Here is a 25835-nt window from a genome sequence, read left to right as displayed (position 1 = left end):
CAACTTATGTGCAAGAAAAAAAAAAAAAAAAAAAACTGCAGTTCCTCAAGTGTCCACCAGGGGATCTTTACCTTCTAACACCTCATCTTTTCCCTCTTTCTAACACTTAACTTGTTTTTGTGTATGATGAGATGCAGAGCTGCTTTAACAGGCTGTAAAAAGCTCAATCTGTGCGTCTGCGTGGACCAACGAGAGCTCAGGTACCGCTCTGACAGAAGATCACCTGAGTGTTTCCAGCTCAGGGAGACAAACACTCACTGTAAACACGAGGAAACAGGAGAAAAAAGACTCAGTCTGATCATTCGTTTACATTGTTTACATGTCAAACTAAAGTAGAAAACTATCTAAAGAGTGTTTATTCCTTCCCACGTTGTAAAAATTATGAATAAACTGATTATGGGCATTTTGAAGCATATCAGCCATTTTTTAATCCAACAGCCTCTCTGTCTGCGGTCACTCCTTTGTCTCCAGCATTGTCCCACCCACAGTACCATACCTTAGATACCTTTTATTTAGCTTCGTAAGAAAGATGAGGCATTTATACTATTTATCAAAACTGTGACGCCAATACTTTCACTTCTACTGCAAATGAACACCAGTTATCAGTCTCCTTGACTTGGGATAATCAGAATCAGTATCGGCCCTGAACAAAACGTATCAGTGTATCGCTAGTACACAAATATAGAAAGTAGGGATGTGTATGGTAGTTAATAAATATAAACTCACTAGATCCTTGATCTCTGGACGTAAATTTAAAAAAAAATGGATAAAAATTGCACGCTGATGTATTGTCACGTGTTAATGACTGAAGTTTACCTGTTAGCATTTTGACCTATAGAGTTCCCAGTATTGGAAACAAAAGAGTAAATTGTGATATGTTTCTGTGATGAAAGCTGAAATTTGGCTCTAAAACCAAAGTTATATTGATGTGTGCTAACCACTAGCGTATTAACACAATTACCCATATATGTTAGCGTCAAGCTAGCACTTTGTTTTCTATATTGTCTTGGTCCATTAGGAGATCTGTAACATTTTGATTGTACTAAATAGGAATCTGGTGTGAGAGAGTAGTCTACAATCAGAGTTTTCTAGGAAAACTGTTAGCTATCAGCTAGGTTAAAGTAGCTGGGCCAGTCGACGTTAGGTCCTGTGGCTCTGATGTCGTGTTAAGAATCCATAAGGGAATCATTATTTGCTAGACGCAGCCCTGTTGGTTGTGGCTGCCTGTTGCAGCAGCTCTGTCTTCCTTGTCCGTTACTTAATTTTTTTATTCATCATCTTTGTATTTGGAGTGGATCATTACTTTGTATGGTTCATGGTTGGTCATGGACACCAAACTGGTTTTGTGTTCAGTGATTTTTTACTACTTTTTCTCCTGTGTTTCTCTGGAGATCCTGCATGTAACCATGGCTGCATTGTTTACATGTGAAATCAGCTCTTTGCAGCCTGTAGCATGTCAATGCTAACTGGTGCAAGGCCGGATGTTTTCCCTCAAGGTGAGGAGAAGGAGGTGAGGACGACGTGCTGGTTCTCAGGTGTGAGCTAAGAAGTGACGACATGGACCTGTCCTTCCATCCATCGTTATTGGGAACGTAAGATCTATCTCCAATAAGATGGACGAGCTAGCTGTGCTAACCCAGCAACAGAGGGAATACCAGAGGGCAGAGTAGTGTTGGATGCTACATATTCATAATTTGTAGAAATCCCTTTGTCTGTCTGTAAACCGATCAAAACGCAAGATATTCATCATCCCTTAAGAATCTCCGAACTGGGCCTCAAACACCAAGGTCCATAGCTCCGCCCCTGACAGGCCTCCAGAGGGCTGTCCAATCAGAGGGAAGGGGGTTTGTGGAGCAGGAAGCCTGACATCAGAGTTTTTTTGAACACCAGAGTGAGAAATAGTGATGTTTTTTAGCTGTAATTCATGGAAAGATCCTACAGGGGCCCCAGAGGGACAAAATAAAGACTGAAAAAAACACCTCTAGAGGTTGTATAAGTCTCATTGCTAAAAGCATCTGCATCAAGGTTGTTAAGCTGACGAAATGGGATAAAAACCTGCTCCAACACAGGAAGATCAAGCTAAAGCGTTAAAAACTGCAGTTCCTGGGGTGTCCACTAGAGGCTGTCTGCAGAAACACCAAAAACCACATACACACCCATTCAAAAAGCCAATCCTTGCAGCAGAAATGAATGTTTACAGCCTGGTTTAAGGTTGAATAGATCATTTCTCTGTCAGCGCACACTGAACGGTCGTGTTGTGATGTTTTTGTGGATTAGATTTATTTTTACCCAACGTTTACTTCCTAATCTTTGAATCTGAACGTCTAAATGTCAGCGTTAATCTCCATTGTTGATGTTTCAGAGCGTCAAAGCCTCCTGAGCTCCTCGACAACCATCACAGGACACTGGAGTCTTCAGAGGAGCCGGGATTACTGTTGACAGGGAAGGAATTACAGTCACCACGAGCTCAGGGTGAGTGTGTGTGAGTGAGTGTGTGTATTCACAGCCGAATGGGAATCCTTCAGATCAACAAATAAACAAAGCAGCCGGGGCACGCCAGCGTCTCTCCTGTCAGCGGGGAGGACGCTTCAGCTTCTCCTGGACGTCCTCCGTCCATCAGGCGCCGTCTGCGTCCACTTCCTCTTTCCCCATTTCACCTCTCCATCTTCCTCCTCCTGCTTTAACCTGGACTTACGTCTCGTTGGAGCAGCTTTGGATGCACAGTGTAACACCTGATAAACGTGGACGCATCCTCTGAATAAAGCAGCAGACAGAGGCTGAGCAGCTGCAACAAAAGGCGCATTTCACACCTTCCTGAGGCGCTGACGACACAAACAGTTGCTTTCTAACGTCCAGCACAAACATGAAATGTCTGGATTAAATGGATCCCAAAGAGGAGGAGGAGGAGGAGGAAGGAGGATGGATGCTCCCCTCCTCCTCCTCCTCCTCTTCTCCTCCAAAAGGAGAAATCTCAGTCCATCAGCGTGGTAAATATCAGCAGACAGACAGTGAGGCAGGAACAATGACACCAGCTGGGCAACAACAAAAGGGAATAAATATCATGTGGCAGGCGGTCATCCCTCCGTTTAAACATTCCTGCTTCAGTGTGTGTGTGTGTGTGTGAGAGAGAGTGTGTGTGTGTGTGCTGCACAGGCTCTTTGTGGCCTTCACACCTGCATCTCCCTGCCTGTGTGTGCTCTGAATATCAAAAATCTCTCATTTTGCTGCCTTCACACACTGAATGAGCAGAGGTGTGGAGGCTGCAGGTGTGTTAGGCTACAGCAGGTGAAGTGTGTGAGAGTGTGTGTGTGTGTGTGTGTGAGTGTGTGTGTTAGCCTCCAGACAATAAAAGCTGCTTACCTTCTCGGCTCCTCTGTGTTTCTTGGCCGCCGGTGTGTCGTCATGCTGCCGCCGGACAACAATGCCGCCTCCGCCGCTCTTAACTCCACAATCCAGCGCGCCGCTTTTGTTCGCCGCCGCCGCTCCGCCGCCGCTGCCGCTTCCGTTGATGCTGTTATTGTTTACGTTGCCGTTATCCCCCATGATCCTGGAGCAGTCCTGCGCGGCGCAGAGGCAGTGTGAGGGGCCGTCGCGGCACAGATGATGCTCGGGCAGGGCGGGCGACGGGAGGAAGACAGAGGGAGGAGGAGACGAGCCATCACCGGGCTTCTCCTTCCGCGTCCGGACTGCAGGAGCGGGAGGAGCGGCGTCCCTGTCCCTGTCTCTGTCCCTCTCCCTCTTCCAGCCCCGGATCACGTTCTTCCCCTTCCGCTCCTCCTTGTTGCCTTTGGCGCAGGAAGGAGAGGCCGTGGCGGCTTCGGGGACGCCGTTGTTGTTGTTGTTGTTGACGCTGACGCTGCTGCCGCTGCCGTCCACGTCTCTGCTGACCGCGGAGAGCATCTCCACACCGTCACAGCGTCCTTGAGCCTCCAGACGCTGCTGCTGTATCTCGCCGCTCCCGCCGCTGCCGCCGCTGCCGCCTCGCGCTCTGACCGCAGCCGCTGGAGGATCCTCCGCCTCCTCGCGTCCCTCCCGCCCGGCGCGGCTGCGCTTCAACGCGGATCTCCTCGGCTCCGACCCGCCGCCGCTGCCGCCGCTGCCACCGCCGACAGGTCCCCGGGTCTGGAGCGAGGGCAGGGCCGCGTGTCTGTCGGCTGAGCCAGCGGCGCTGGAGGAGGAAGAGGAGGAGGAGGAGGTGATGGAGACGGAGGAGGAGGAGGAAGAGGGGGAGGAGGAGGAGGCGGTGTGGTTGGGTGACAGCTCCCTGCAGTCCGTCAGCAGCCCTCCATTCTCCCCAGCTCTGAGGAAACGGTTCATCTCCTCCTTTCCTTGTGTCCTTTGTCGATCTTCACAATAATCAGCATTCAGGTCGTCATCGGCGCGCCGCAGTGAGACACCGAGCCGAGGTGGACTCCTGCAGGTCCGGATCCGGCCTGCTCCATCACAAACCAGCACTGACTGACTGACGGACTGACTGACAGCTGCTGGCTGAGCAGGGAGGATCTCAGAGTGGGCTTCAGGTCACACCAGGATTAATAAAAATAAATTATAAAGATAAAAAATAAAGACACTAACACTGAAATTCAACCAAATCACACCACTGAGATTTTAAATCTCCAAAATCTTTCATTCAACTAATAAAATAAAAATAAGATAAAGTTTGTTCTAGAGAGAAAACTCATATGTCAAAGAAAAATAGATTTATTTCCTCCCTTTATGAAAAAAAAACGGAAAGACAAAGCCTCACATTTGACTCAGTGTTAAACAGTGGCAGTGTTTGGCCACAGGGGGGCGCTGCTGAGTCGGATTCTTCAAACATTACCTCAGGTGTGACTGGGTGTCTGTGAGTGGATTGATGCATCACATCAGCTGCTTCTAGAAGTCTTTGTAGTTACACTGGCTGACCACAGTGGGCGCTGTGATAGCACAACACTGTATTTGAACACTGAGGACAGCTTTTGTGCTTTTGAAGGATTTATTTTCAGAATATTTATATTTTCTTTGAGCACATGTGACACCCCAAATATGATGTCATCAGTTTTATTTTTTTATTTATTTATTTATTTATTTATTTATTTATTTATTTATTTATTTTTATTTATTTATTTTATTTTATTTCTTTATTTAATTTCTTTCTTATTATTTTATTTTATTTCTTTATTTAATTTCTTTCTTATTATTTTATTTCTTTATTTCTATTTTATTTATTTATTTCTTTATTTTATTTATTTTTGCTTATTTTTCAGGCTCTGTCACAAACAGAGGATAAAAGCAAATAAAAAAGATGCAGTGTGAAGTCAAAGTTGTTGATTTGGAGAGGTCTTTCACAGACTCATCATTTTATCCACAGAGAGTTTTAAAGGCAGAGATGGTGTGTCATCATTTCTCGTCTGAGCCAGAGTCCTGAGCCAAGATTTAGTTTTCTCTTTTTTTATTTGGCTTCAGCCTCGTTTTATTCTGCCAGATACAAAACTCTACCATCTGCTCTTTTAGACTTAAGTTTACCAGGAGGACATTTTTAATCACACTTATCCTTTTTATTTTAAGGTGCAGGATGTTACGGTGTGTGTTACAGGAAAACTAGATTATGTTTGTGTCAAATTAGAAAGTGAACAATTCAAAGTAGATGGAGTATTAAAGTTTTGCTCTTTATAAGTGATCTTAAAGTAAAACAGCATGACCCTCTATCACTACTGACAGGTGATTTTGTCAGCAGTAATAGATGCCCTTATCGATCTGGTTCTTTATCACTTCCTGTTGTGAATTTTCTTGGTACAAAAAGTATCTTTACAGGTTTTCTGTGTCAACAACATTTAATTGAGTTTTTACTGTAAGTGAATAAAATGTAATTGGTCCCTGAGTCTGGATATTTTGGGGCATAATTAAACAGAAACAGGTCAAAATTTCACACAATGTGACGTTGATGTTTTGTGTTGTAATATATCAATAATTGAAGTAGGCCATCTAGTGTCTCAAAGTGGTTATAGCAATGGTTTGAGTTGTTTGGAACCTTTCCGTAGTTATGAAGTCAGCCATTAGCCTTTCATTAGCCTGTTAGCTTTTGACGTTTTAAATTCTCAGTATTTTTTACAAAGAGTTGATGTGATATGTTTCTGTGATGAAAGTTGAAATTCTATTCTGAAGCTGAAGTTATACTGACGTATGCTAAATGCTAGCATATCAATGCAGATTCCCATACATGTTAGCATCAGGCTTGTGCTATTTTGTTATTTTGGTAAATAAGGTGATATATACCATGTTGAATGTACCGAATATGAATCTCCTGAGAGAGAGTGATGTACATTTCTTTATGAAGTCAGTTCTTCAGGAAAACTTCAAGCTGAAAATCCTGAATCAGAGTTTTCCTGGGAAACGTTAGCTAACTGCTAAGCTAAGCTAGCTGCAGCAGACTAGTCGACGTAAGGCCCAGTGGCTCTGGCACAATGTAAAGAATTGATAAGGGAATCGTTAAGCACAAAGGCTAACGATATCGATGGATTGAAACATTTCTAATCGATCCTCAACAGGAACCAGTTTTTTATTCCCATCCCTACTCACTGTAGAGCAGAATGAAATAAAGATGTAGTTTAAACAAAGTCAGAAACTGATGGGACAGAGCCTCTGAGTAATGTCACATCATGATATCCCAACTTTAAAGAAAGCAGGTCAAACTTCCTGAACAGAGGAACACATTCACATAGAAACCTGTGAGCTCCATCTTTATCCAATCAGGAAGCAGCAGAATGTTCAAACTGTCCAATCACAGCCCACACCAGCATCCAGGGTCTGATTTATGCTACAACCCAGAGACTCTGAGGTTGGGATTTTCCCAGTAGAAAACTCCAGCTTCTGACTTCAGAGTGTTACAGACTCACCGTGTAAAAACAGAAAAAAAAATGGCTGCCAATGACAACGTGATTCTGTAATGGCGTGCAGCAACGAAATCAAACAGTGAAAACTTCAACTTCCTGGAGTAATGAAATGAAGTACAGCATGTTTTCTGAGAAAGAGCTTTGTGACAGAGATATTGTTATCTTTTAATTTCAGATATTGATTGCCAGTAGCAAATTAGTTAATCAGATAAGATACATAAATGAACTATAATAACATCTCAGACATTTTACCCTTTACTTGTGGTTTTTCTGTGGAGGCTGCTATTGTTGTGTGATCGGGTCGGGATGGATTTTTCTCCCAGAGTTCCCGAGTTGGAGCCCTGACTTCAGTGGTCATCCCAGTGCACTTTTTAAAGTCGGAAAATCCCATCACACAACATTTCTGACACACAGAAACTCCCACTGAGTCTGATACCTTGAAATGATGACACACAGTATTAATGAAGGAGCAAAAGTTTAACTGTATAGATCATTTCTTTACATGCTTCTGTCCAAAACCTGACCTCAGAGTTTTGGAGCCTGCATTACTTGACTTTAAATGAAGTTTTAAAAAATTCCCCTGACTTGATTTTCATTAGGCAGTACTTTAACTATTCTAGTATTTAAATGATTGCTCCCCAAAACTTTGAACTGCTCCTTTAAAATGTGAATCACTGATCCCCAGTGAAAGTCCAAAACACCTCCAGTTTGTCCATCATTGACCAGAGGCTCTGATAAGAGATGTGGGGCAGCAGCAGGAGGACGCAGAGGGGGAGGAAAGTCTGGGTTTTATCGCTGAAACAGTCTGTGCCGTCCTCAAACCAAACAAACACAGCGTCTGAGAGGACTCAAAGTGAGCAGACTCAGGGTTTCTGATCAGACTCAGAGCGTCTGAGCAGACCCCGGCTCCCTGACCGGGGATGGTCAGTCTGCAGAGGACTGGGAGAAGCTACAGAGGTGAGTCCACAGACCAGTGGAGACTGATGTTGGTAAAAAAGTTAAAGTTTCTGATCTGTTCTGACGGGTAATCTGTCACCTGGTTCAGGTCAGCTCAGGAAATCTGGATCAGAGTGATCCGGCTGCTGTGATGGAGAACTACAGTCCAGACGAGCTGTATCGGTTACAGAGGAAGAGCACCATGTCCAAACACTGCTGCTCTCTGTACAACACCAGCGGACATCACCGGTAAGACAGCGGCCTCTGAAGAGAAGAGGTTTCTCTTTGCTCTCAGCTTTCAGTCATCTCTACATCTCACTCTTATCTCAAATATCTCAGTCCAGCTTTGAGCTGACGTTAATCAAACTAAAACATTAGCAGAGTTAGTTCGTCTGATACAGGCCCTATCTGTTACGTAATAACACCATGTTTTTATGTGAAACTGGAAACTATGAATGATGGAGTGAAGAGCCAGAGGAGATCATGAGGTTGTTTCTTGTTAACATGAAGAAGATCCTTTTTGAAAGCACCATGAAAAAACACTCAGACACAGAAATATGGAGGCCTGTTTCTGCCAGGTGAAGTAAAGTAAATAAAAATTTGGGTTTTTAATCTTGTAATTACAATTTAGTATTTTAAAAGTCTTTCCTTTTTGTCTGTTGTCTCTGGCAGAAATAGGCTTCCTCATATTTGTGACACCACACAGAGAAAACTTAAAGTGAAGGGAAACTCTGCGTCAAGAACTACAAAATAAAACAGGAAACACTGAAGGTTTAGAAAAACAACAAAACAAGACATGACCCACTGGGTAAACGCTACAAAATAAAACAGGAAATAAAAACAAGCTACAAAATAAAAGCATCTGCCGACACACTGACAGTCACATTTACAGATGACTTTTATAAGCTTTTCGAGAAACAGCTTCTTGTTGAATTTCATCACTTCTGGATTGCCTTTTTTTTAAATTCACAAATATTAGAAGTAAACGCAAGAGGATTACAGCCACTGGAAAAAAAAAAAAAAAAAAAAGTTGAAAAATAAAATTTTAAATTTTTTTATTTTTTTACTATTTTTGTGAGATAAAAGTCAAAATTCTGACATTTATCTATTTATTTATTTATCTATTATATATTATATTTTATATCTATAACATTTATTTATTAATTTTTTTTTATTTTTTATATCTATATCATTTATTTATTTGTTTATTTATTTATTTATATCTATTAAAATAATTAATTGATTAATTATTTTTTATATTTATGTCATTTATTTATTTATTTATTTAGTTAGTTTTTTTTATATCTATATCATTTATTTATTTGTTTATTTATTTATTTATATATATATAATTAATTAATTAACTAATTTATTTATTTATTATTTTTATATTTATATCATTTATTTATTATTTTTTATATCTATATCATTTATTTATTTTTTTTATTTAATATTTTTTATATCTATATCATTTATTTATTTTTTTATAGAAAAAAATAATAATTTTGGACACTTTTTTTCCAAAGAAGTAGTACATAAAACTGCAAAATTTTAAAGTTTTTCATTTATTATCATTTTTTTAGCAGATTTGAGGCTGTGTGAAACACTTGATTCTGTTTGGTTGAAACTTTGTAAAACCAGTGATAAGCTCCTAGCAACAAAAGTGTCAGTGTCCTGCAATCCAGACACCAACAGCAGATCTCTTTATTGGGATCTTGGTCTCTCAGGTGGGATTATTCTGTCCAGAACCACCTCCTCACTTTGCAGTGCTCCTTGCATATTTTGCACCTGTTGTTTCAGAAACACCTGCAGCTTCGTGTGTCGGGCTAGTTTCCTTTAGCTTGGAGCAGAGACGAACTTAAGACTTAATACGAGTTTTGTCATGTTGTCGTGTGCAACAGTTGTCTACCAATGCATGCTGCATCTTCTTGTTAATCTGTGAGAGTATAATCTGCTGCATCAGAAATAAATCTGAACAGTTAGTCTGTCATACTTCAGCACAGTTACTCCCCTCGTTGGTGCATTAAATTAATTATTTACAGCCTCTCAGATTTGAAGCGTGTTGCTTGTTGTGATCTGGATGAATGAGGCGCTCCCCTGGGGTTTGGAGCTGCTTTCAGTTTGTGTTTTCTCTGTGGATAAATGTTCAGATGTGGTTAAATTTGATCCCTCAGAGACCTGCTGGATGAATGTGCTGATGTTTCAGGATTTCTGCAGCCAGAGATTCAGTTCATCAGGTTTGTGTTTGTGTTTCAAAGGGCGTGTGGCGTCTGTTTGCACAGGTTGGCGTGCAGGAGACCGAGTCTGCAGCGGTGGTCCGTCCCACGGAGTCACTTTGACTCCACGTGAATCAAAATGAGACATGTTTACTCACATTAAACTTAGAGCACAAAAATACAAACATCAACAGAAGGAAAAAATAGAGAGCTGTGTGATGGTCCCAGTTTTAGATCCTGGATCCCTGGGTCTGTGGTTCAGGGTTTGGTCCCCAGGAGATAAATGTTGAAGGCTTGAGTCAGTGTGTTTGTAAAATATCTGCTGTGTGTGATAATCTCAAGGTGAGAGGAGAGGCTGACGTATGAGCACAGAGACTTCACAACATGTTTGTTGACGGTTATTCTGACCCAGTGACCCACAGTTCATATCTATAGGCTCAGATTACACACACACACATGCACACACACACGTATGCAAACACACACATGCACACACAAAGGTTGAGGATAATAGCTGGTTCATGTTTCCTCATTCAGGCTGGATTTATGCAGCGACTCAGCGCGCAGGATAACATTTTCTCACAGTAGTGGTAGTAACATGTTTTGGTCCAAAAAGCCAATAAATCAAGCACAGCAGCATTGTTTCCAGGCTCTCATAGCCCCTCTGTTCAGAACGCTCTGATTTAGTGGGCGTGGCCTTCATATGTAAATGAGCCACCGCTGATACCGCCCCGCTCTTCCACGTCACTGAGAGCGGCGCCACAAGCTCCGAGTGCACAATGTTTAGAAAACAGAGAAGCTCCTTTACCGTAACATTACAGGCTAAAACAACAGGCTAACTGCAGCTAAAGTTAGCATCCTGAAGCTCACACAGAGACAGGGGGGGACACTGAGGAAAAGCTCTTCCATCTGCTCCACAGCACACAGCATTTAAAATACTCACATTTCCAGGGTCCCAGGTTTGTTGGAGGATGGTTGGTAATGCGCCTGGATTCAGGACCAGTCTATTGGCTAGCCCTCTGTTGGACTGTCCAAAGTTGGAAAAGCAGTCGGCCGTGAAGTGACTAGCACACACATGCTCAGTTTTACTGAGTGTAGCTGGAACATTTACTGATAAATGAACTCTAGACACTTAGTCTGTCTTCTTCTGAGATGGGAAGCTTGAGCATGGAACTATGTGGCTGTTTACAGCCAAAAACAGAGCAGTGATAGCTCTTCAACTTTGGCTTTCTCCTCCCAGGGAGGGAGGGGAGGAGAGTGGGCGGGGTGGGGGTTTGGGGATATCTGCTCCGGTGGACCAATCAGGTCAGACTTGCTCCTGATTGGTCAAAAAAGGGAATCGCTGACGTCGGCAAATCCCCAAAATCCAAACAGCTGGTTTTAGGTCAGGATTTTACATTCACAAGCTCTACTAAGAACAGGTTTGGTCATTAAATATCACATTTTGTGGGCTGGGAGGAAAGACAAAGACCCACACATTTCACTAGAAGACTTAATAAAGTGATTGTTGCACAATATGGGACCTTTAAGACGGAGGTGGAGGTAATGAAAGGCCAGACGAATGGATCTGAGAACTATCCGTAGCTTTAGCAACATTAATGTAGATGGAAATAAAACTGGGCCCAAGATGGAGCCCTGAGGTACACCTTAGGAAGTGGTAAGTGCGTCTGACAGGATGTTTCTGATTGGTCCAAACCCTGTAATAGTGATAAAGTCTCAACAGGAAATGCCAAAGCTGTACTAGTACACAAAGGTTATCAGTGATACTGTTTCCAACACTTACAGGAAGAGGTGATACTCTACTGCTAACCAAAGGTGTTCCACAAGGATCCGTCTTAGGTCCTGTTTGATTCAGAATATGTATGAGAGACATCACCCCCTCTATCACTGACTGTGATTTGATCGATATGCAGATGACACCTTTACGTATCGAACAGAGAAATGATGAGCGCACAGAGTCTCTGGTCCACGTTTATTACCTCCACCAAGGAGGTTACGTTTTTGGGAGAGTTTGTTTGTTTGTCGGTGAACAACATAACTCAGAAACTAACAAACGTATATTGATGAAATTATCAGGAAATGTTCAAAATAGGATAAGGAAGAAGTGATTTGATTTTGAAGGTGATCTGGATCACCGTCTGGATCCAGGACTTTCTCAAAGGATACTTTATCATTGTGAGATAGAGCCGTTTTCACCATATGTGTATGTGTAACTCCACCATAATGGTTGGATTGCTTTGCTAAACAATACAAGACAAGGTCACCATCATTTCTGACAGATGTAAAAGTAGGATCATGTGTCAGGAGATCACAGGCCTGGACTAAAGTCAGTTAAAGGGACAGTACGGGTGTTTTCCTCCTACCCGACCCTCCTGTTCTGCTCTTACATGCTGAGCACAAAGACTGGGGGTAAACAAAGGGAAGCTGATCACATTTCTTCCTGTAGGGGCGGTCATAGTGGACAAAAAGGGAAATAAAAGGAAGAAAGTTTTGTTCCTGTGTCACCTGAGAGAGACGGAGCTGCATGGGAAACTAAAGTTCTCCCTCCAGGAGCTGGATACTTTAACTTTAACGTCAGGTTCCCAGAGTTCAGCCTACAAGAACAGGAACCATTCAGACGTATGATCATACTTTGACACAAAACAAAGAAAAAAAATCAGCTAAAGCCTTTCTTTGGGAAAAAAAGATGCAGTAAAAAGTCTAAAGGTTTAAATAAACAAACACACTCTCCCAAACACACACACCACCTTGTCCTGCCCCCTGATTGGCTGTGACATGTGAGACCAGGAGGCCCCAGAGACACTCCCACCAACAGGTGAATGAGCAGGAGAGGATCAGGCTGCAGGGTGAGTTCAGCTCTCAGACGGATAAACACACTCCCACAGAGACACAGAGAGGAGAAGAGAGGAGATCAGCCGAGGAGCGTGATGACGGAGCAGAGCGTGAACCAGCAGGAGGAGACCCGCAGGAGCAACAGAGGATCTGCAAAGCACCAGGACAGAGACTATCAGTGAGTGTGAGACTGCAGACAGGGTGAAGAAACGCTCTATAGACGAGACTGAGGGCTGTTCATACAAGGTCTGAAGCGTGTACATCTATACACATGGTGGCGTTAGTCATGGAGCAGCTCCAGCTGCTGCAGAAGTAGTTTGATCTCATTGGTAGAAGAAGCTGAAGTTGAAAATTGAGATGAAATTTTCCTTTTTATGCTGTAGTTTATAATTATATTAGTGATACTGAGAGAGAAATTGGTACAGTCTTAGTTTTTGGCGTGTTTTTTGTATCAGTTTGAGGATCTGACAAACTGGAGATCAAACTGGAAGTGAAGGCTTTGTTCTGTTCATTGTGAAGTTTCCTGTTGTAGTGTGTTTGTAGTCTGAGTAGTATCGACCAATCAAATGTCTGCTGAAGAAGCAGTCCGTATGGAGAGCAACAGCAGGAGGAACACAATCCAGTGTAACCGGAGGAGGATTTCTTTCTCTCTATAATCCAATATCAGTAATCAGTTTTTAAATATCCTGACTTACCTGAATGCATCAGAAACGACAGATCCCTCTTTACTCACAAACTTCAGAGACTTTTCAGAAAGTTTTCAGATAGCAACCACAGACTGCAAAGTCATTGGTTGTAGTCTCCCTGATTAGGGCTGAACGATTTTGGAAAATAATGTAATTGCGATTTTTTTAATACAATATTGCAATTGCGATGTAGCTATGTAGGGGGGATGTATGTCTTCTACATTATTCACTTAACACAAGCAATAAACCATTGTATAGTATGACCAACACAACAAAGGATACTATTACGAACACAGTAGAATATTGACTGATTGATTTAACTTCAAGCCTTGTAGACGTGTAATAAATTATCAATAATTTCCTTGTATAAAATCAGAGAAAGGAACAAAGTCAACAAGAGGCCAGGTATGAACAATAATCTGAAAAATCAATATGAATCCTCTCTTCTATGAATATCACACTAAATAAAGTGCAGGAATGTAAATAAAAACAAAGTTTTGGCACAACCACTGATACATGTATACTTGTGGATTGCACTTTTTGAACGCACTTTAAAACTTTTCCTTTTTTAAAAAAAAAAATTGCAGCCTTTGCGATTTGAAAATTGCATTGTAATAAATTGTGATGTCAATTTAAATTTGATTAATTGTTCAGCCCTGTCCCTGACGTCACCTGTCTGTTTCTGAAACAGAGTCTGAAGCAGATCGACTGGTGCAGCCTTATGGGGGCAGCTTTAGTCAGCTATATGGTGCCTGTCAGTCACATGAGCTGAGCTGTGCCTCTGATTGGGTAAACTGGTGCTCTTTATATCATCTATTCTGCCAAGTTAGAAAATAAATGAGGCCCCTGTACAGTGTGTGCTGATAGCAAAAGCAGCGATTCAGAAACGAGATGTTTTTTTGTACCATGATGTAAATAAGTTTATTTCTGCTGTGATAATGTGGGATAATATGAGAAGTGTTCTGTTTTCAGTTTGTTGTCAGAGTGGTGTCGACCAATCAGGAGCATGCATGCAAAGCTGTCAGTTTGCAGAGCATCAGCAGGAGTTCTAGAACTCTGACATCACAGAGAGAATTCTGTTCTTTGTCTCTGAGGAGTTTTCTCCTCTTGAGGACAGATCATTGACTGTAGAGTGGACAGTGTGGCTTTTACCATTGAACAGTCTTGAAGCCAAAATACCCCGTCACAGACACCGCCATTGGTAGACAGAGTCTGCGCATTAAAGTTTAATCTCCTCTTGGCTCTTCCTCCCAACATATTTTAAAATCCCCCCCAAAATACACAAAAACTATCAATCATAGTTATATGTGACATAAAACCCTGTTTTCAACCTCTAGTAAAAAATGAAAATGAAACTATGGGACAGACCCATAGACTGTCAAAAAAATGGACTGTAGTGAGGTCAGCACAAAAACTGCTCCCCCTTGTGACTGGCTGCGGTATAGGTCAAAAACTCTGTCTCCCCAGTCTGATTGTTGTGGTGATTTGAAGATATCATTTGGCTGTCTTGTATCCAAGTCCTCTTTTTTCTGAAAAGTTTTGTTTTCATTAGTTATACGAGGTTAAAAACGAGGTTTTACGTAACGTTCAACAATGATTGACAGCTGACGTTCCTGTGTATTTTTGGGGGGATTGTAAAATATGTCAGTAGGGAGAGCCAAGAAGAGATTAGACTCACAAAAGAAAAAAAATATCTATATTTTTGTTACTCAGCTCCACTCAGATTCTCCCAGAATCCCTCACAGTCTCTACTGCACAGACTCTGGCTACCAATGTCTGCGCCAGTGACGGGGGTATTTTGGCTTCAAAACCGTACAATCATAAAAGGTGGAGCCATGCTGTCCACTCTACAAACAGTCTATGGTCAGACCTGACAAAACTTGACTTTTGCCTGATATAATATTTCATCAAAGTGAAAAGACGTTCATCTGAAGAAATCAGTTTGTGTTTCAGTTTCATACCCCTGAAGGAAGACGGGGAGAAGCCTCTGAGTGACTGACTGTTAACAGTCTGACTCAACACAAACTGATGAACAGCTCCTTTTCCTGGAGATGTGAAGAATCAGGAAGTGACAGGAATTTCTTAGCTGATGAGAGAATTTTACTTTTCCTTTGAACTGAGCTGAATACACAACTTGCTGCTCAGGTTTCAGTGAAGCACCCCGATGAGGAAGAGTTTTCTGCTGCTTCTCTGGAATTATAAAGTTGGCCGTCGTTACCAGGAACATGAGTTTCATTGAACCAGGGATGTTAGCTGATTGTTTCTGAGACTGAAACTGATAGATTTAACTGACTGTCACCATGGCCTATTTCTTTAATCAATGACTAAAGCAGACCTGAGGTGTAACACCACACTGACTGGTTCATTAAGCTGGGAGCTTATCATGGAGAAGGAAATTCCTTATCGCCGTATAAAGTCTCTGACTGATAAGAAGAGAAATGTCAGGGAAAGGTTTGGGTCATTTGGAAATAAGCTTCTCACCATTAGCTCTGAGCAGCCTACGCCACAGGTCCATGTCCCCCTGTCCCTATGCACACAGACTGACATGCACTTTGGTTCCTAGGGCCAAAAGTTCCCGGTCATTGTAGTAGAAATGCAGCTTTTGTCTCTGGAGGGATCTCCAACACTGACTACGTTTACATACCCACCACATTCCTGTATTGATCAGACTAATGACAATAATCTGATTATGTAGGAGTCATGTGAACACCTTATTCCAATTACTGTAACCTGATTAAGCTAATTTTCCAATTATTAAAAACCAGAGTAAGTCCAGTGGCACCATCTTGTATCAACCTGAATATTGGGTAATGTTAACATGTTAGCTGGGATATGCTCCCAAAAGCTCAGCACTCTGAGAAGCAATTTTCAGAATATGGTCTTAACCAGACTATGGTGTCATATAAACTAAGTCACTGATGTCTCTTTTTTGTCATCTTTGTATTTGAAGTGGATCGTTGCTTTGTGTGGATCATTTGTTGGTCATGGACACCGAACTTTTTGTGTCTTCAGTGATATTTTTACTACTTTTTCTCCTGTGTTTGTCTGGAGATCCTACTTGTAACCATGGCTGCATTGTTTACATGTGAAATCAGCTGTTAGTAGCCTGTAGCATGTCAATGCTAACTGGTGCTAGGCCAGATGTTTACCACATGGTGAGGAGAAGGAGGTGAGGACGACGTGCTGGTTCTCAGGTGTGAGCTAAGAAGTGACGACATGGACCTGTCCTTCCATCCATCGTTATTGGGAACGTAAGATCTATCTCCAATAAGATGGACGAGCTAGCTGTGCTAACCCAGCAACAGAGGGGATACCAGAGGGCAGAGTAGCATCATGCTATCCACAGACATAGCTAACAGAGCTGGAGTGATTTGACTGATTTTGTTGTGTTGTTTGTTATTTTCTTTCTGTCTTCAGCTCAGATGTAGAAAATGCAGAGGAGCGGCAGAGATATGAGAGGACGGGTAGCGAGCCACTACACACAGATCCAGAGCATCCAGAGCTCACATCACGGAGGAAACCTGCGTTAGTCAGGTGATAGTCTTAGACTCTCTACATATGTCATATGTCCTTAAAGCGACTCACCTTATTTGACAGTGTTGTCATTTCTTCTAAGTGGGCTAACCCCTCATGTTTTCATGGTTATAAAATTCACCTTGAACATATTTGTCAACCAAAAGTGCATGATAGCTCCATGCTAGTAAAGACAGCCTGTAGCATTTATATCAAAGCTCTGACTCACAGCGTTTATATAACCCTACCTGCTGACCTCAGATAACGGAGGTAATGGAGATAAAGCAGAGCTCAGGCCTGTGCACCATGATATCAAACTATATCAGCCCTGATCGCTGTCTCTATCGCTCTCTGCAGGTCAAAGACCTTCGATCACTCCCTCCTGACTCAGGTCCAACCGGACTCTGACTCAAAGATCGAGAGGAAGAAGTCTCAGTACAGCCAGGTGAGCTTTAATGACGTTTACTCACAGAGTTTATCACACCTGGAAACTTCACAGCCTAAGATCTGCTGACTGACTTTTAGTGAAGTATCTATCAAACATGTGCTCTGACTGTGTGTGTGTGTGTGTGTGTGTGTGTGTGTGTGTGTGTGTGTGTGTGTGTGTGTGTGTGTGTGTGTGTGTGTTTCAGCTTTCCAAGAGCAATGGCCAGTACCATAAAATATTTAAGGAGATCAGCAAAGAGGAGCAGCTGCGACAGAGTGAGTCTTTAATGATCGGCTCTCTGGGCTCCTCTGTAAATACTGGATGAGGTCTTAGATAAAAGTTTGTCACTCGATGCCTCCGAGCTTTCCTCCCATCACCAGATTCACATCAGCTCTGTCCTCAAATGATTTATTAAGGCCGGCTCTGGTTGCTGTCGTCCTGATCCTCCATGAAGTGATTTCAGAGGCTCGACTCCTCTCATCACGGAGCAGAAAATCTTTTTACATCGAGCAGAGTTTTTCTTATATGAAACCAAATCCAGAGAAGATCCTCCAGCTATCTGGGGAGATAGATGTAAAGCAGACAGATCAGGAGTGGGAGAAAAATCACTTCACATATAAATTTAGATTTTTGTTTTTCTTTATTTGTTAAAAAAAATGTTTTTTGTTCTTTATCAAAAAAAAATGTTTTTTTTTCAAATTTTAACTCTTCATTTCAGTTTTTGTTTATAAACTGGATTAAAAATAAATTACCACTTTTGTCCAGCAGAGGGCGAATGTTTTTCTCTGGCTCATGTGACGTGCATTTTTTAGGAAAATATGGCTCCTGATGTAGACATATTTATAGATATATATTTAATCAAAAAGCAAGTTAAAAATTGCAAAAACATCAAGGAATTGCAAGCAAAACCAAATTAACTTTCCAAAAATCGTAAAATCAATCAAAAACTGCGAATCGCAAGAAAAGCATATCGTCCGGGCCCCAATAATGTTTTGAATTTGTAAATGTTGACCTGCTCCAGCTCCAGTAGATCAACCAAAATAAATAAGTAAATAATTGGATAAATAAATAAATAGAAAGGCGAACCATTAGCCTCCTTGCTAATAGCTACACCCACCCACTAAAGCCCCCCTGTCCATTTGAGACAGACTTAGTTTAATAACTTCTGAAATAAAAAGTTAACAATTTAACAAGTTTCTGCAGACACCCTCTAGTGGACACTCCAGGAAGCACAGTTATTTAACCACAGCTTTCACTGATAAATAATCTTTTTTTTAGATTCTACCTGTATTTTTTTTCTCTGGATTTGTGAGTGTTTTTTCCCTGACTGACCTAACAGCTGTTGTCAGGTCCCCTCAGTAACCTGATGCTGTCTACCTGTCCGTCAGGTTACACCTGTGCCCTGCAGAAAGACATCCTCTACCAGGGACGCATGTTTGTGTCTGACCACTGGATCTGCTTCCACTCCAAGGTGTTTGGCAAAGACACAAAGGTGAGCTCTCAGGGCGCTCTCAGGACGCTCTCAGGTTGATGTAAAGACAGGTCTGTGTTTCAGAAACGTGTTTGGGAAGAATTCAAAGATTTCACCCTCGAGGGCTCTTACTGAGCCTTCATTCTGGTTTCCCGTCAGAGACTCAAACACAGACTCAGTGTGCGTTCATCTCTTCTGTCGGGAAACACACTGATCAAAAAGTTTAAGTTGTGTAACATGGATTTTATTTGACAAAATACCCTGAAAGTTTGAGACGTCTCTGTGTAAAGCTGTCCTCTCTGGTGTTCGTCCATCTCAGATCGCCATCCCTGTGATGTCCGTCACTCACGTCAAGAAGACAAAAACCGCCATCCTGTTGCCAAACGCCGTGGTGATTGCCACGGCCAACGACAGGGTGAGGAGGAAGGCTTTTTAACAGGATACTTGTTTTATAAGCTCCCCTTTGAAGCCCAGCTCATAGTTTTGTTTGTTGGGTGTAAAAGTCGAAATGAATGAACAAGACGTAGCAGCTGGGAAGGATTTACAAACTCTAACCGACTTTAAGACCTCTGACAGAGTCATTCAGGATCTTCTGGCCAACGTTTTGTGTTTTCTGTTGCAGTACTTGTTCGTCTCCTTCCTGTCCAGGGACAACACCTACAAGTTCTTGATGTCTGTCTGTCTTCACCTGGAGGTCGGTTATGGACGAGCTTCCCATCAGGGGAAACTCTCGTTAAAGATGATATTTACGTCTTTTTTATAATTAAAGCTTCATGAATTTCTGATTGTGTGTATTTTTGTATGAGCAGGAGAAGAGTCCATGCAGCAGCCCCATCCCATCCTCAGCTGAGAACAGCTTCAGAGGTCAAAGGTCGCCGCTGTCACCTCATTTCCCTCTGGTAGGTCGGACATGTATCCACCAGAGCCAGGATCCCAAAGATCCACTATGATCTGTATCTGAATTTTCTCTGGTGAACTCATTGGATGTCATGGTGTCGTGACACAGATCGACTCAGCTCATGGATAACGTGTTTTCTGTGTTTCTCTGCAGAATTTCTCAGGTGAGTTCAGTGACCTGGACGGAGCTTTGAGACAACGGAGGCAGGAGATGGAGGAGAGCAGCAGCTCTGACTCTCAGACCCACGACTACGACAAGATAACAGGTAACACCGACTGGAGGGAATGGTTTACTGACCAGGTAACAGACTGGGAAAACAACCCCGACAACGGCTCTACCACCAACCGTCCAACCAATCAACTGACCAACAAACCAATGAACAAACCAATTTATAAGGAAAAACCCAATAACCTAACCAATCAGTCATCACATTAATCAACCAACCATCAGACCTACCAAACAATGAAATCAACCAACATTCAACAACCAACCATTCAGCCAAGTAGAAAACTAACCTTCCAACCAATCAACTGACAAACAAACCAAACATTAAACAAAATCAATAAAACAATCAATCAACCAACCAACCAATAAATGAACAAATTAGGCGACCAATAAACTAGTTTTGTAAGAATCATTCCACAAGTTCGTCCAAAAAACTGCCAACAACTCATCATCAAACCAACCACCATCTATCCTGGTTAAACAAGTCACCAACTGACCAATCAGACAACCAATCAACCAGCTGAACCTCCCGGGTCAGACTAAAGGACAGCAGAGGGACTGAGGTCAACACCTGGGACTGACCTGGGACTGACTTGGGACTAACCACGGACTGACCTCGGAGTGACCTCGGACTGACCTGGGGCTAACCTGGGACTGACCTTGGACTGACCTGGGACTGACCTAGGACTGACCTGGGAATGACCTGGGACTGACCTGGTTCTGACCTTGGACTGACCTGGGACTGACCTGGGACTGACCTAGGACTGACCTGGGAATGACCTGGGACGAACCTGGGACTGACCACGGACTGACCACGGACTGACCTGGGACTGACCTGGGACTAACCTGGTTCTGACCTTGGACTGACCTGGGACTGACCTGGGACTGACCTAGGACTGACCTGGGAATGACCTGGGACGAACCTGGGACTGACCTGGGACTGACCACGGACTGACCTGGGACTGACCACGGACTGACCTGGGACTGACCTGGGACTAACCTGGTTCTGACCTTGGACTGACCTGGGACTGACCTAGGAGTGACTGACCTGGGACTGACCTGGGACTGACCTGGGACTGACCTAGGACTGACCTGGGACTGACCTGGGACTGACCTGGGACTGACCTGGGACTGACCTGGGACTGTTCGACATCCAAACCACAGTCCTGTCCTGAGGTCTTTCTGTTCCCCCGTCTCTGCAGAGTTCCCGGTCCCTCCATTTCTGGATGTGTTGAAGCAAACAGATGGTTCAGCTCCTCCTGAACATCCGGACCATCATCACAAAGTGAAGAACCAGAACCAGCAGCAGAACCAGAACCAGCAGAGCTCAGAGAGAAAGCAGCAAAGCGTTCACCCAGCTGGTACGAACAAACTCCTGGACGTGATCCTGACTGAAAACAGAAAGTTTCTGCTTCTTCATTCCTGCTGCTTTGACTGATTATCGACAGGTTTCATCGTTAACTTCTTCTCCTGAACCAATGAGTGGTTTACCTGAGTCTGTTTTTCTGATTTTAGGCTCAGAGGTTGTGATCGACTCAAGAACCCTGAAGCCAGTTTCTCTAAACACTGTGCTGTTTGTCTACCTGTTTCTGTGAGTTCACCGTTCATCCATTCATTCACTGATTCATGGAGTCATTCAATGAGTCTGCATCACTCACTCTTAACTCATCATATGGTGTTTATATTTTTCTCTGTGTCTCCTCAGAGTGTGTGTCCTGGTCCTGTCCTCCTGTTACCTCGCCTTTAAGATCGTCTCGTTGGAGGAACGACTGTCGACGCTCGGCTCGGTCACAGACTTCACCCACCAGGAGTGAGTCCACGATCCGTTAGAGACTCAGAGGCTGGGAAACGTGAAACAAACTTAGAGACAGAGATGTTTTTGAAGCAGCCGGAGGAATGTTTTATTCATGTGTTTTTTTCTGTTTTTAAAAGACCAGACATTAAAATCCAAGCCTGCAGATATCCCACATCAGCTGATCAGTTTTCACTTTCTGAAAACCTGGTGAACACATCAATCAAGCAGACCCAGCTCTCCCATTATGATACCTCTTTAATGAGTGTTTAAATTCAGAAATGTGGCAGATTTTCTACCTGATCCTCCCTAAAACAGCCGAGTTTAGAGTCGATGAAAGCCCGCTGTGGTTGGTAACAACTTCAGCTCCTCTGGGATGAAGTTTGGCTCATCTTTAGTGAAATAAACAGCGTTATAAGATATTTATTGTACCAGTTCAGGTCAGGTTTACAGTTAGTCCCCCACAGAGGCAAACTAATTATCCAAAACTCAAAACTCAGGATCCAAAGGTCACGAAACAGGCAAACGAACACCAGGATCAACCGGTGATAATCTGTCAGAGAGTGTGAAGGCCCCGGGTTTATACACAGGCAGGGTAATAACAGAGGACGCACAGGTGTGTAAGGAAAGAGGCGGGAAACAGAAGGGAGGGAAGTAACTGTGGTCAAGATTACAAAATAAAACAGGAAGTTAACTCCAAAAACATTAGAACAAAATAAAACAGGAGTTTTGATGTGTACACTTTGACAGCCCTGACATATAGAGCGGTGTCTCTCAATATGGGGTCCCAGGACCCCCAGGGGTCCATGAACCATAGCTTGGGGGTCTGCGGGATAATATGTAAATGATTGTAAAAGTGTACTTTATCAGTAAAAAAAGCAAACTGACCATCAGCTATTTTTCCAGAGACGGAGCCAGGATTTCAGTTTTGGATGCGCCTTAAATTACAAAAGTTAGTAAATATCTGTTACTGTGTAGATATAGATCAAGTACTGTTACTGTATGTTTTAAACGCCTCAACTTTCCATATATTAGAGGCTGTAAAAGCAGCAACATTATCCCCAATTAAATACAAGACAAAAATCGACAGTCTTTGCCAAAATCATTTGTTGGTCCTACCGCTGTAACATGAGGCTGAAAGAGTCATAACTTTCTATCAACAGGCTAATATTGCCAAACGTGGCTCAATTTACAAAGACAGGGCATCTGAAAATCACAGAATAAGCATAGAGTGACAATTTTTTTAAAATGTTCTTCTTTAAAACCAATTAAAAAAAATAAACAAAGAAAGAAAAACATCTTTTTTACAAAGAAAAGTTTGAGGTGGGTGGGCTTGGGACCCTAGAGCCCACCCTTGACGCCGCCCATGCTCTCACTGAATTGAGTTTGTGCCATGAGATCAGACTTCATATGATGGTGACATGTTTATCACTTCATAGTTTCCAACAATAGAAAGAAAACCTGGAAACAGAAACACCTTGGAGCAGTGGGTGCACAGATTTTTTGAAGGGCAGGGCGAAAAGAAAGAAATGGCACAAACAATGTGCGCTTTTGCCCCCAAGAGGGCAGTTTCTCACATTTTATCCACCTAAAACAGTAGTCAAATGTGTTTTACCAACCAGGAGGGCACTTCACTGTGCGTTTTTTAACAATTGGCCATGTATTTAAATTTTTTCCCTGTGTAAAGATGAGACCATGAACACAAAACCTTGTGTTATGGGTTAAAGCTTATTCAAATGGTAAAAAAACATGACTTCATTATCGTCATTGCAGAGTGGATATCTGCAGAAACTAAAGAAACAAATGTCTTGTGTTGTGATTTCTGAATATGTCTGATATTTTCTCCTTTTCTCCAGGAGTGACTTCCTGCAGGGGAGCACCGTGAACTCTGAGCTCTTCTCTGAACTTCTCACCATCAACCTGCTGAAGCTGGAGAAGGTCAGTCACTCTCTGTTTCATGAGCTTTCCAATCAGTCGACCAAAAACTCAAAGATTTCACATGATGGTAAAATATATTCATATCTATTAGAGTGTATTTGGGGTGAAATGGAGCTGCCTCTCCTCCTGTTTCCAGCAGCTCAGATGTCGTAGTAACCAGAGAAACAGGTTGATAGTTTCTGAATAAATTAGATTTTCTGTCTTTGTGATGAAAATCTGGTCAAATGTTGAAGGAAGAACAAATATTTCATCAAACTGATGTCAAACTGGTTCCTGCTCGCTAACTTTCTGACCAGCAGTGAGTTATATTCTGAGTTTATAAACTCAGTAACTGCAGATTAGACTGTCAGTAATCTGTGTTAATCCCGTCATGAAGCAGTGAAAGCAAACATGGTGTCTGAGACGGAGCAGAAAAGCTGTGGGACATGTTTCAGAGAGCCGACATGTAACCAGAGTCCTGTTGGTGTTAATCAAACATTTATGGTCAGAGATCTGTTCACAGAGAAACAGACGTCAGCGGTAAGAGGAGCTCCTTCCTCGTCCGTCAATCTGCACTCAGAGAGACAGACAGACAGACAGACAGACAGACAGACAGACAGACAGACAGACAGACAGACAGACAGACAGACAGGCAGACAGACAGACAGACAGACAGACAGACAGGCAGACAGACAGACAGACAGACAGGCAGACAGACAGACAGACAGACAGACAGACAGACAGACAGACAGACAGACAGACAGAGACTGAGGGATGTTACTCAGGCTGACAGATAGACTGACATACAGACAGATGGACCGTTATCTGTGCCTCACTGACAGACTCTCTGTTCCTCCAGGTGCAGAAGAACCTGCAGAGACTGCTGGATGAAGCTCTGTGAATGTGCTGAAACTCATTTATCTCTGAGATATACAGACAAATGTAAATGTGCTGTAAATATAGAGTTTATTTTAGTTAATGTGTCTCCCAAACTGTGGGGAGGAGATTTATAAACTTCATATGAAGGAAAAAAATAGGGAAACTCAGAGACATGTTCAACGTCAACTGAAAGCTGCACTCTGATGATAGACTGGTAAAAGACTGTTAAAAGACTCATGATACACTGATGATAGACAAATGATAGACTGATGATAGACTGATCATAGACTAATAATACAATGATGATGATTGATGATTGACTGATGATAGACTGATGATAGACTGATCTCAGACTGATGATAGACTGATCATAAACTAATGGTAGACTGCTGATAGACTGAGGATAGGCTGATGATAGACTGATGATAGACTGAGGATAGACTGATGATAGACTGAGGATAGGCTGATGATAGACTGATGATAGACTGAGGATAGACTGATGATAGACTGAGGATAGACTGATGATAGACTGATGATAGACTGATGATAGACTGATGATAGACTGATGATAGACTGAGGATAGACTGATGATAGACTGAGAGTAGACTGATGGTAGACTGATGATAGACTGATGGTAGACTGATGATAGACTGATCATAGACTGATGGTAGACTGATGAAAGACTGATCATAGACTGATGATAGACTGATGATAGACTGATGATAGACTGATGATAGACTGAGGATAGACTGATGATAGACTGAGAGTAGACTGATGGTAGACTGATGATAGACTGAGAGTAGACTGATGGTAGACTGATGATAGACTGATGGTAGACTGATGATAGACTGATCATAGACTGATGGTAGACTGATGAAAGACTGATGATAGACTTATAATAGACTGATGATAGACTGATGATAGACTGATGATAGACTGATCATAGACTGAGGATAGACTGATCATAGACTGATGGTAGACTGATGATAGACTGATGATAGACTGGTCCTCTAAGCTTCTGTTTTGGCCTATGCTAGTCTGGTGTAAAGGTACCTCTCTACTTCCTTTTTAAGGTTCTTTTGACTGACAGGGCATACAGGATACCATCAGTTATCTGGGTTACTCTCAGGCTGTGCTTTGGTACCTTTTTCTGTCTATTTAAAAGAAACCA

General features: G+C 42.4%; 2 protein-coding genes across 3 annotated transcripts in view; one reads left to right on the top strand and one right to left on the bottom strand.

Moving 5' to 3' along the window:
• Positions 1-4570, bottom strand: part of znf608 (zinc finger protein 608) — a 59197-nt gene extending 54627 nt beyond the window's left edge. The window contains exon 1 of the mRNA XM_074671322.1: positions 3361-4570. Within this exon, the coding sequence (XP_074527423.1) occupies positions 3361-4317 (957 nt within the window). The 5' untranslated portion in view covers positions 4318-4570. The remainder of the gene's footprint in view (positions 1-3360) is intronic.
• The window catches only part of gramd2b (GRAM domain containing 2B), an 84706-nt gene extending 59770 nt beyond the window's left edge, over positions 1-24936 (top strand). The window contains exons 2-16 of one of the 2 annotated variants that reach the window (XM_074671325.1): positions 2363-2472; positions 7558-8057; positions 16960-17076; positions 17413-17500; positions 17688-17757; positions 18871-18974; positions 19273-19368; positions 19576-19647; positions 19763-19852; positions 20005-20116; positions 21279-21437; positions 21592-21667; positions 21782-21886; positions 23725-23806; positions 24645-24936. In XM_074671325.1, the coding sequence (XP_074527426.1) occupies positions 7960-8057; positions 16960-17076; positions 17413-17500; positions 17688-17757; positions 18871-18974; positions 19273-19368; positions 19576-19647; positions 19763-19852; positions 20005-20116; positions 21279-21437; positions 21592-21667; positions 21782-21886; positions 23725-23806; positions 24645-24686 (1311 nt within the window). In that variant the 5' untranslated portion in view covers positions 2363-2472; positions 7558-7959 and the 3' untranslated portion in view covers positions 24687-24936. Of the gene's footprint in view, positions 1-2362; positions 2473-7557; positions 8058-12900; positions 13035-16959; positions 17077-17412; positions 17501-17687; positions 17758-18870; positions 18975-19272; positions 19369-19575; positions 19648-19762; positions 19853-20004; positions 20117-21278; positions 21438-21591; positions 21668-21781; positions 21887-23724; positions 23807-24644 lie in introns of those variants that run through there. The other variant, XM_074671326.1, reaches the window with a different exon arrangement.
• Positions 24937-25835: the final 899 nt, after the last annotated feature.

The sequence above is a fragment of the Halichoeres trimaculatus genome, unplaced genomic scaffold (assembly GCF_033239565.1).
Source record: "Halichoeres trimaculatus isolate MK-OKI-2021-1 unplaced genomic scaffold, fHalTri1.1 fHalTri1_scaffold_5, whole genome shotgun sequence".
Taxonomy (NCBI): Eukaryota; Metazoa; Chordata; class Actinopteri; order Labriformes; family Labridae; genus Halichoeres; species Halichoeres trimaculatus.
Note: the sequence above shows the minus strand (reverse complement) of the source record. Positions and strands in the feature narration are given on the sequence as shown.